Source organism: Meles meles, chromosome 5 (assembly GCF_922984935.1).
Source record: "Meles meles chromosome 5, mMelMel3.1 paternal haplotype, whole genome shotgun sequence".
Taxonomy (NCBI): domain Eukaryota; kingdom Metazoa; phylum Chordata; class Mammalia; order Carnivora; family Mustelidae; genus Meles; species Meles meles.
This window is the reverse complement of record NC_060070.1, coordinates 27017002-27029084: the sequence shown is the minus strand read 5'-3', so window position 1 is coordinate 27029084 and position 12083 is coordinate 27017002. Positions and strand designations below refer to the sequence as shown.

At 43.8% G+C, this 12083-nt stretch overlaps 1 protein-coding gene across 2 annotated transcripts in view; it reads right to left on the bottom strand.

Annotated features, from left to right (window-relative positions):
* Window positions 1–7653: 7653 nt before the first annotated feature.
* The window catches only part of LOC123942290 (prolyl endopeptidase), a 112570-nt gene continuing 108140 nt past the window's right edge, over window positions 7654–12083 (bottom strand). The window contains exons 14-15 of one of the 2 annotated variants that reach the window (XM_046006137.1): window positions 11270–11426; window positions 7654–8553 (exon numbers count right to left, since the gene is read on the bottom strand). In XM_046006137.1, the coding sequence (XP_045862093.1) occupies window positions 8259–8553; window positions 11270–11426 (452 nt within the window). In that variant the 3' untranslated portion in view covers window positions 7654–8258. The remainder of the gene's footprint in view (window positions 8554–11269; window positions 11427–12083) is intronic. The other variant, XM_046006138.1, reaches the window with a different exon arrangement.

Here is a 12083-nt window from a genome sequence, read left to right as displayed (position 1 = left end):
TACATTTAAAGTAATTATTGATAGGTATGTACTTACTGTCATTTCGTTGGTTGTTTTCTAGTTGATTTTGTTGTCCTTCTCTGTCCCTTTCTTCTTCTCTTGCTCTCTTTCTTTGTAATTGAGTTCCTGTCTGCTATATATTTCACTTTTTCTTAAAGTTTTGTGTATCTATTATAGATTTTGGGTTTCTGAGTACCATGAGGTTCATATACAACATCCTAACTATATAGCAGTCTGTGTTAAGTTGATTATCATTTAAGTTCGAACAAAATCTTAATATTTTTCACTCCCTCCATGTTTTATTTATATGCTGTCATATTTTATATCTTTTTATTCATAATTTTCTTATGTCTAATTATGGCTATATATTTTCTACTTAAAGATCCTTTAACATTTTGTAAGGCTTTGTTAGTGGTAATAAACTCCTTTAACTTTTGTTTGGGAAAGTCTCTATCTTTCCTTTAGTTCTGAATGATAACCTTGGTTAAAGTATTCTTGGTTATAAGTTTTTTTTTCCCTTTCAGCACTTTGAATATAACATGGCATGGCACTTTCTGTGACCTGTGAAGTTAATCAGCTAATAGTTTTATAGGGTTTCCTTTGTATATAATGTTTTGCTTCTCTCTTGCTGCTTTAAAAATTCTCTTAATAGTTAAAATATTGAAGATTAAAGGTAATGTGTCATGGTGTGGACTTCCTTGGGTTTAGCTTGTTTGAAACTGTCTATACTTCTTGAACTTAGATATCTATTTTTTCTCCTAGGTTAGGGAATTTTTCAGTTATTATTTCTTCCAATAAGTTTTCTGCCTCTTTCTTTCTCTCTTCTTCTGGGACCCCTATAATGTGAAAGTTTACTTGACGTTGGTAGGCACAGCTGGGGGGTTCCCAGGGTGCTTCACACAGGGGGAACACTGATAAGCAGCTGGATTTGAAGCAGGTGGTACTAGAGTTCTCTTCACTGGGAGTGCCCTTGCAAGCTGCCCGAAGGCCAAGTGGTATGGGCCTGGAGTGTTCCGGGATGCTTTGCCCCTCTCTCACCTTGGTGCAAAAGCTGGAGCTATAATGATTGCTAACCAGCGATTTCCAGTATGCATTGCCCCGTGGCCACCTTGGTGGGATGGTTAGGCTGGTGTGAGCTAGAAGCCAGGGGCCACTGACAGGCAGGCTGGTTAGGGTGCCTGGACTATACCCTGGTCTGTGCTTTCAAAGTGGAGGAAAAGTGTAGAACGTGCCTGGCAGTTCTTCTAACCTGGAGAGTTTTCACAGCTCCCTCACTGTGCGGAGGAGTTCTAGGGCTGGTTCTTTTATGTGCTAGTTACTTTTTAAACTGCAGTTCTTTTTTCTGTGCTCCAGGATAGATGAATGTTCTTCCAGTCCCTTTTACCATCCCTCCACACTGCCATTTGCAGCATCAGGGAGGGAGGGTTCCTTTGTTAATGTGTCTCTGTCTCTCTTGCTGTTCTCTTTTGCCACTCCTTTTTTGTTGTGCAAAAGCTGTTCAGTTGGCCTCAGTTCTTCTTCAGGAGTAACTGCTCTGTAAATAGGTGTAATTTTTTTTGTGTTCCGTGGAGGAAGTGAGTTCAGTGACTTCCTACATAGCCATCTTGGACTGGAATCCTTGTCGGTCTTGTCTTGTTTATCCATTCATCCACTCTTTGATTGGAGAATTTAGTCCACTTACATTTAAAGTAGATCAACAGGTGTGTACTTATTCCATTTTAATCATTTTCTGGCTGGTTTAAAATTACTTTCTTCTTTTATTCTGTTCCTTGGTGACTTGATGATTTTCGGTAGTGATGTGCTTAGATTACTTTCTCTTTCTCTTTTGTGTATCTATTATGTGTTTTGCTTTGTGGTTACCATGAGGCTTACATAAAACAACTTACACCAATAATTTAATTGATGATGACTAGGTTCAAACACATTCTAAAGCTCTACGTTTTTTACTTCCCTCTACCCCACAGTTTGCTTTTGATGTTTTTAAAAACTTTGTGTATCCATTAATAACTTTTTTTAAGGGAGTATGACATTTTTTATTCTGAAAGTTTTGAAATACAAGTTGAATTTAAATCAGATAGTAGTTTATTTATGACAAATTAACTACTTGCCTCATACTTTCAAGCAAAGTATGAAATGGGCTATTTAATAATTCAAAACATGAAAGTAACATCCTTGTAAAGAATGTCATTAATAACTTTTTGTAGTTATTCTTACTTTTGTCTTTTAACCTTTATACTAGCTTTATGAATTAACTCACCATTTTAACATTATTCTGATTTTTATTATATATTTGCCTTTGCCAGTGAGAGTTACACTTTTATGTATTCTTGTTACTAATTACCACCCGTTCCTTTCCTTAACTTTTAGCATTCTTGTAAGGCTGGTCTAGTGGCGATGAACTCTTTCAGCTTTTGCTTGGTTGGAAAACTCTTAATGTCTCCTTCAATTCTGAAGGACAACTTTGCAAGATAGAATACTCTTTTTTTTTTTTTAATATTTTATTTATTCATTTGACAGACAGAGACCACAAGTAGGCAGAGCAGCAGACAGAGAGAGAGGGGGAAGCAGGCTCCCTGCTGAGCGGAGAGCCCGATGTGGGGCTCGATCCCAGGACCCTGGGATCATGACCTGAGCCAAAGGCAGAGGCTTTAACCCACTGAGCCACCCAGGCGCCCCAGATAGAATACTCTTAATTGGTACTTCTTTTCAGCACTTTGAATATATTATGTCACTTTTTTCTGGCCTGCAAAATTTCTGAATATGAGAATATGCTCATAGATTTACGAGAGTTCCCTTGTATGAAACAAGCTGTTTTTCTCCCATTGCTTTCTAAGATTCTCCCCTTATCTCTAATAGTTTAATTCTGTGTCTTGGTGTCGATCTCTTTGGGTCCATCTTTTTTAGAATTCTCTGGGCTTCCTGGATTTGGTTTTCTGTTTTCTTCCCCAGATTGGGGAAACTTTCAGCCATAATTCAAATAAAATTTCTGACTCCTTTTCTTTCTCTCTTCTTCTGCAACCCCTATACTGTTAATGTTGGTCTGCTTGATCTTGTCCCATAGGTCCCTGAAGCTTTGTCATTCTGTTTTTCTTTCTGCTGCTCTGATTGGATGAGTTCCACTACCTTGTCTTCAAGTCTACTGATTCCTTCTTCTGTTTTATCTAGTCTGCTATTGAATGATCTAGTGTCTTTTTTAGTGTAGATACTGTATTTTTCAGCTCTGTGACTTCTATTTGGTACTATCTTATATTTTCTCCTTTTTTAAGTTCTCACTGTGTTCATTCATTTGTTTTCCAAGCTTGGTGAGCAACTTTATGACTGTTACTTTGAACTTTATCAGGTAAATTATTTATCTCTATTCCATTGAGGGCTTTTCCTAAGGTTTTATTCTTAGGATAAACAAGATATTCTTGTTTCTTCATTTTTCTTTGAATCTCTGTTGTTTTCCTTTAAATCTATTATTTAAATAGCCACTTCTTCTAGTTTTGAAAGGGTGACCTCATGTAGATGAACTTTATCACTCAACCCTGCCCTAGCTCTTGGCTGTCTCCCAAACCTCTGTGACTGTTTAAGCAGCTTACTCTAGTCTTAGTGGCTTCTACTGGTGGGGATTTGCCAAGATCTATCAGTGTCCCAAAGGGGAATATCTCAGTCAGCATACAAATTCAGGGTGATTGGAAGCCAGACACTTAGACAGCAGTTCTTAAAGTATGCAAACATATCTCTTTCAGGGCAAGACTGGGAGATGGGCACTTCTGTGTGCTGCTTCTGTATGAGCCTTGGGGTAATAGCCTGTTAAGAACTGTTTCTGTGTTTGCTACTGTTCCATTACACAAAAACACAAGCCCTGTGAACACAAGCCCCTCTGGCCACCAGAGGCAGGCTATCAAGGGATGTGGTATGGCCACAAATGCTGGAAACCCTGATGACCTCGGGTGGGACAGAGGGAGCATGATGATGACACCTGCCAGCCTCCCTGGTCTCCGGTTGGGATTATCGTTGGCCCTTAGAAGTGTTTTTAATGGGAAGTTTGCCCCTTGGGCCACAGTTATGAAGCTAAGCTAATAGGCCTCTTTCGCAGAAATATGGGAGGTCCATTTCAGACTACTGTCTCCGAGCTGTGCCCTGGCGGGGAGGGAGCTGGTAAAGAACTGTTTCTCCGTTCGTTGCCATCATAGGGGACCCATGAAGTCCCATTGGCCACCAGAGCCAGTGCTCAAGGGCTGTCCCTGAGGTGGCAGCTGCCCAAACCAGGGCACCAGCTGTGTGCTTAAGTGCCTTTCCTGGAAATACTAGGGACCAGGAAGGGGGCAGAGAGAGAATGTGCAGATGGCTCCCATTGGATCCTCTGGTCTTTAGAATATTTCAGAAGGGTGACAGATGTGTGTTAAGTTAGAAGCCTGCCCCTCCTTCAGGTCAGATTTTTCAGATGAGCAAGCAGGTGTCTTTCATAGGAAGACTGGACACTTTTCAGTCGGCTGCCTCTCTGCTGAGCTCTGGTGGGGTGGGGGGGCGGGTAGCGGGGGTAGCTCAGTCTGCATGAGCCCTTTAAGAACTACTTCTCTGGTGGGTGAAGTGGGTAAAGAGGTCACAAGGTACAAATTTCCAGTTATAAGTTCGTTCTGGGGATGTCCCATACAGCATGGTACCTCTAGTTAATAATACTATACTGTACATTTGAAAGTTGCTAAGAGAGATCTTAAATGATTTGAAAGTTCTATATTCTCATGAACTTTTAATCCTTTAAATAAAAAATTTGAGTAGACTACAGAAAATGAAAGTGTTTCTCAGTTTGGTATAGCCTGTGGGTCTCATGGGCACAAAACCCACTGGTTTTCAAAGCTAGATGTTTTGGGGGGCTCGTCTCTTAGATGCAGGTCTTAAAAGTTGGGGTGCCATATTTGGGGTCCTGACCCTTCACTCCTCAGGGAGAAGCTCTGAGTTGTGAGTTCCTTCATGACTGTGCCATGCTGGGGGTAAAGGGTGCTCATGGGAAGATTGGGTCTCAGCCTCTCCTGTCTGTTTCAATGTGGGCTTTTTTTCTCATTTGCCCAATTTGTAGGAGTTGCTCAACTAGTTTTTGTCTCTTCCAGAAAATGTTCTGTATATAGCTGTAGATTCAGTGCATCTGTGGGAGGAGGTAAGTTCAGGACTTTACTGTGTCATGGTCTGGAATGAGAGCCCTCTCGTTTATTATCTTGTTAGTACACCAGTGGTAAGAGTGCAGACTCCAGGGTCCAGCTGCTGGGGTTACTGCCCTGCTTCCTGGCTGGGGAATTTGGGCCTTTGCCAGATTGGGGTAAGGGTAGCATGTGGTTTGTAAGGTTGCTTGAGGACAAGCAGCCATATACAGAGTGTTAAGGGCTGGATGGCACAGGGGACTCAGTAAAATCATTTATTGTCTGTCTCCTCCTTCTGGAGTGTCAGCTTCACGAAGACAGGGCTTTATTTTCTAACCCCAGCCCCTGGAATGACTAGATGGAGAACATGGCTAAATACTCCTTATTCGTTGGCCAAGCCCTCATCCTGTTGGCCTGACCACCCCGTTCCAGTCTGACCTTTGCTTTTTTAGACCGCTCACAGCTTTCCCTCCTGTCTGTCACCCCTCTGAGTCTTCATGACCTTTCTGGGCAATGGCTGTATGGCCTGTCCTGGGAACTCCCTGCAGCTGGCTCAGATACAGACAGATTGGTGACAAGCCTTCTTAGCTGAAATTTAACCTTTTCAGCCTGCAGCACCATTTCTATGTAATTGGCTAAGTTTTAGTGGGAGTATTAGGAAACCGTAATTGCCACCTTTTACACTATTCCAGACGTGTATGCACTAACAGTCAGAAATGCGACTTTATTTCACTAAGGTAGCAAATACTGTGGCCTGTGTGGCAAGTTAGACTACCTGTACGATGTGTGTAGCTTCCCCACCCCGCCCCCCAAACACCATAGACCAACCTAGGACAGAGCAGAGGGGCAGAGCACTGGACATACAGGAGGGTGGCATCCAATAGGGAAGGCCCTGGAGATCTGGGAAGGGGCCAACCTCCTATGCTTCTAGTGTTCAAGGCTTAAAAAAGCTACCCTCGGTTTGTGGGCTCAGGTGTCCTGCTTAAATCTAGATGTGAAAACTAGCTTAGGAAAGAGAACTCACAATTAGAGGCCAATTTTTTTGGTAGGCACTTTTGTAAGTGTATTATAATGTTTACTCCTAATTACCACCTAAGAGATGAGAGTTGGGATTTGAACCTGGGCCTGAGTGACTTTTCCTGAAGCTGAACCCCTACTCACTGTGTCTTTTCACTTTCCATTGCTCAGTGGGAGACCTCAGTGGGAAAGTAGGGCTAGATTCTGTGCACGCTTGACCATGTTCTGGACCGAGTGGGAACAACTCAGCTGCCTGGATCTCAGACTACCCAGCTGGTCTAAGAAAAGGCTGCCTCTAGCTCATCTATGCAAAAGTTTTGTTTTGTTTTTTTTTCTTTTTCCTGCCATGCTGGTCGGCAGGTAGACGGCGGTTAACCAGTGCTTGCCTCTTTTGGCAGAGGTGATGTCGGTTCTACGAGCGCAGATAGCCAGGGGACACCCTTTTCCTTTGGGGGTAGGGTGGCAGCGGGGAGGCAACCACGTGCATCCTAGGCTCAATGATAGCCACGCTATAGGCAGCACTTACCGACACTTTACTAGAATACATGATTCTAGATGAGAAAAACCAAAGTAGCCAGCTTTCTGCTCTGATATGTAGTGAGGTACTTGACGGCAAACCGTGTGTCTGATTTCAGGCCACATTTTGAGACGTAAAGTGCCGAAGAAAAGCACAAATGTGTATGATTTGGAAGACAGGACTTCTCTGGAAAAGGACAAGTTAGTGGAACAATGAAGCAATCTTTTAAGCCTTTTAAAGGTTAAGATACTTCATACATAATCGAGAGGAGTTATTTTTGTCATCTGAAGCAAGATGAAGAAGAAACGGTTTTCTTCTCATAAATTAGATCAGCATTTCCCAAACTGATGCCTAAAGGAAGTATTTCAGGAGACTGAATGCCTTGAGATTGTACGAACAGTGGTTTGAGGAATGGTGTATCCTCCTCTTTAAGATTTGGGGTGGCAAAGGTAAGGGACCAAAACTGTTTTAGGTGTGGCTGTTTCTAAGAAGTGGTCTGTGGGGGAAAAACAGCTTGGGCAATGCTGAAACTTCTGATTTGAAGGTAAGTTTGGATAAACGTATCTGGATCATTCATTCATGTGGGTTTTCTATGCCAGGTGCTCATACGTCTAGGGATACTTTGTAACCAGATTGATGGGCCAATAATCTGAAGCTTCTGGTTCAATTTTTTTTTTTTTCAGCATTAAGTATCCAAAAGAGCCCTTGCTCCCATGACCAGCCGACTAGTTAAGAACAAGGCCCGTGAGCTGCCTCTAATCACTTCCTCCCCATAAACACAGGAGCTGGAATGGATGCACGCACCTTCTTCTCAGTGCTAATATTCTAGGGTTTCACTGTTTGGAAATGAATGTGTATGGAAAGGAGAACTACTTTTTGGGGGGCGTGGTATACATTTATTTTTACTTTTTTAAAAGATTTTAATTATTTATTTGACAGTACAAGCAGGCAGAGGGAGAGGGAGAAGCAGTCTCCTTGCAGAGCTGAGAGCCCAATGTGCTGCTTGATCCCAGGGTCCTGGGATCGTGACCTGAGCTGAAGGCACGTGTTTAATCCACTGAGGCACCCAAGTGCCCCGCGAACTGCTTATTCCAATAGAAAAGTGACGTGGTCCAGAGTGAGGGCCCCTCAACACACAGGAACCAGAAACAAAGCCTCCCATTCTTAAATAACATTTATTATTGTTGCGAAGAAGTCTTGTTCATGAGAACAGTTCTCACATTTGAAGATATATTGGTTATGGTTATAGTAGCAGGTTTCACTGAGTGCTCTAGATGAAGGAGGCCTGACTACGACTCTGAATTCAGCAATCTAATATTCACAATGTTTTGGCTGCCATTTAGCTATTTATCCAAACATGCCTTTTTAAATTTTTTTTTAAAACATGTGCCTGCACAGGGTGGAAAAAAAAACACCAAGGGCTTGCTAAAAAGGAGAAGCCTAAAAAAGATAAAATTCCCACAGCAGTTCTGTTCCACTGCAGTCTGTGAGCGCAGGAACGGTGTCCGTGTGGGGAAGCAGTACGCCCAGTGGTTTCTCCATGTGGACGGGGTGAAAGCCCTTGAGGTTTTCTGCGGCTGTCAGGAGGGAGCGGGAGAGTCCGTTTACTGAATCCAGTCGATGTTCAGGCACCGCGCTATGAACGCAAACATATCTGAGACCTCTTCTATCACTTTGGCTGTGGGCTTCCCGGCCCCGTGGCCGGCCTTCGTGTCCACGTGGATAAGCAGGGGGTTGCTCTGCTTCCGGCTCCGACCCACGACGTACTGAAGGGTGGCGATGAACTTCAGGGAGTGGAGCGGGACCACACGGTCGTCATGGTCGGCGGTGAGGAGAAGCATGGACGGATACTGGATGTCATCTGCCTCTGGGAGCTTCACGTTGTGCAACGGAGAGTATCTGAAAGGCAAAGGCAGTTGCGTGGGGCCAGACGGCAGAGGTAGAGTGGTGTGTCCACGGGGCTGATCAAGGAAGGTGGGTAAACCCTGTAGTTTACCAGCCTAACTTCACTAGCAATGACCATGGCTAACTAGTACCCAGGTGCCCACCGCCGTTCTGTGTGTGCAGTGCCGTGGAGGTCGTAGCTGGCTGGGCTATGGCAAACTGGGGAGCCGCATCATGGGTGTGGCTCCCGCTTTGGAAAAGCGGGTAAAGGAGAAACTCACAGGGCTGCTGAGATAACCCAACTGTGGGTGCACACTTGCGTCTCGAACTGTTCTGCATTCTTCAGATTGACTTTCTCACTGCTACCAAGTAGATGGGCTTGAAGCCACTGACCGTGGGTATAATTGGTGGCAGCCTTTCTTTTGTTGAAGCATATGGCCGCTTTTTGCCCCTTTATCATCTATAAAACGTTTACTGCAGGCTCAGCATGGCAGTCCCAGGAAGAACCCGGGTCCTGTCTGGGCCTCCGGCTGGCTCTCGAGGTTGGGCAGAAAGAAAACGGCCTTAGGCTGATGGTGACAAGTTGGTGGAGGAGCAGGGAGGCACCTTCTCAAGCACAGCTTTTCAGGTACGAAACAAAAGGGTTTTGAGAATAAAAGTCTGGTTGAATTAAACAGTACTTGATAGTAGCAGTTAAGTGGGGGGGGGTTCTGGATTTTCTTCATTTTACTCAATATGGACATCATGTTTCTCTGTTCAGTCTTACTGGATATAATCGGCTATTTTAGGAGAGTTTTATTTTGGAGGGTAAACAGTCAAAAACAGTAAAATTTCTGCTCAGTTAACCAAGTCAAGACTGGAATGTTCTGGAGTACGGCCTCCCCACGGATAAGGTGGGGGGTGGCAAGGGATGGGTTTTCTGATCTCATTTCAGAGTGTTCTTGGATCAACCCAGCCTTCTAGATCAAGGTTAGTTCTTGGGGAAAAAGGTTTGGAAAGCTGAGAATTTCTGTAGAAAATTTATCCAAGCTATTCCCAAATGTGGAAGTCCAGCTCCGTAATTGGGCGGCAGGGGGGAGGGCTTTAAGCTCCAGATGGTGCTTCATGGGACAAGCTGCTGGGTCTGAGGAGCTCCTGCCCAGTCGGGCGCCCTCTGGTTCGACTACTCTGCTCCTCTGGGAGCAGCGGGGGTGAGGAGAATACAGCCCCGTGAGAGAGAGGCTGGAAAAGTAAAGTCTAAAGTAGGAATATCACAGACAACTTGAAAGATTAAATTACTTTTCTTTCCCAAATTAATTTTAGCAGTATTAGGTTCCATTGAATATTTTGTTGCCTTTGATACACAATTCGGTCAGTATTTTGAATTGAGTTTAGATGAGACTCCCTAAGCGTGTATTTTCTTTACGTTAATTTGAACGATAGCTTCTTATTTAGCTTTTACTGGTATTTGTCGATGAGGTTATTTCAGTGATAAAACTTTGGTCATTTTAGTTGAAGAGCTAAAAACCACAAAAATCACATAAAATGAAAGAAAAAGCTTGATGGGAGAAATAGTTGTAATGAAATGTGGAGTCGACAGAGAAGACTGGGACAGGGGACACAGGCAGTTCAACTGCTGATGTCGGTCCCCAAGCCCCTGCACGTGGGAAGTGAAGACAGGGAACAGCCAGAAAGAATGTAGCTTGTGGTCATGAGAGTCTAAATGTCTGCCATTTTCCCACTGGTCTTGCTAGAGCAGCTGAAGGACAGGAATGTAGTTGTACAATATTTTAATAATGTGATTTGCAGTTTTAAATATATATGGTTATACTGAGAGAACAAAATAAATTTAATGTACCTGCACATATCTCTTTCCTTCTTAAAATCCCATACATAGAGGTAAAGTACACTGACACCTTTTTCTATTAGTTTTTGATTGCTATGGTAACAAACTACTACAAGTTTGGCAGCTTTTTAGAATAACACAGATTTCTTATCTCACAGTTCTGTCAGCCAGAAGTCTGTGTTGCCTCAACTGGGTTCTCTGCTCTGGGTCTCAGGGCTGAAATCAAGGTGTTGGCTGGCTGGGCTCTTATCAGGAAATTCTGCGGAAAAAAAAATCTGTTTCCAGACTCATTCAGGCTGTTGGCAGAACTCCGTTCCCATGTGGTTATAGGACTGAGGTCTCCCTTTCTTTAATGACTGTTGGCCGGGGGCTGTTCTCAGGTTCTAGAGCCCTCTTCCTCCATCTTCAAAGCCAGCAATGACAGATCCAGTCCTTCTCCGGCTTCTCGTCTGACCTCCCTTTCTGCTGCATCCCCTGCCTCCAGCCGGAGAAAGTGCTCTGTCTTTCAGGGCTTGTCATTAGACTAGGCCCACTTTAGTAATCCAGGATTATCACCTTATTTTAAGGTCAGCTGATTAGTAACCTTAATTTAATCTGCAAAGTCCCTTCACAGCGGCACTCAGCTTAGTGTCTGATTTGGAGACCAGGGGACAGGAATCCTGGGGTGGGAGGACATCTTTAGAATTCTGTCACATCTCTGCAGTTTGCTGTTTTTGTTAAAGGCCAGATCAAAACAAGGAAGACAAATAGGTATTCCCATCACTTCCCTACTTCTGCAGTAAATGATATGCAAATAGGAGACACCAAAAGGGACAAAGAGTCAAACACTTACCCTTCTGACTGTTCAGTAGTGTATCAAATCGTTAGCAACACGCACCACATGTATCACTATGAATTAAGACTTACTTGATAAGCCATTCAAAGTGCTGTTTGCTGTCCGAGCACCCATAATCGGTGGTCCAGGCGTGGCCGATGGTGTACTTATGGAACTTCAGCATGTCCATTACTCCCACTTGGGCAATAACACAACCGAAGAGGTCAGGGCGCTGATTTGCACAAGCAGCTGAAACCAAGGCAAAGAATGGAAAAGGAGGCAGTCTGTCATTAAACATCTAGATAAACAAAAGACAAATCAGCACTTTATGGGAGAGTTGGTTGGTGTGGAAAAAAAAAAACAAAAACCCATACATTTGGTGTTGGAAGTGTTGTGAGTAGGAACTGTTCGTACAGTCCAGGGCAGGGCCTGTAAGCCAGCACAGGCTCTAACCACTACTGGCACACGTTCTTGTCCTGTTTCAAAAATATTCATCTTCGTATACTTCAGTTACATAAATGTATTTCTTTGCTTGGGTAAGTCAATATTTACTGAACATCCCACCACGTGCCTGGCGCTGGAGTCAGATCAGTGAAGGTTTTAGTGGGAAAGTTAATGAGTGATTACAGTGTGGGAACCACTCCTGTGGGGAGTTCAGGGGCTGTGGGGTGTGAGGGAACCTGGGGTAAGGAGGTAGGGACGCTACGGGAGGAGGTCCCATCAAAGCTGGTGTGACGAACAGTGAGTCAAGGGAATCTGGACGTCTCCTACCTCTGGCAAAAAACCTAGTTCACACCCTGATTCTGAATTCGGTGCTTATTCCTAATACCAGATCCCGAGTCCTACCCTGGGAGACCCTGATTCTCTCAGATATGAGGGGCAGGAATCTATCCCTTTAAATAAGCC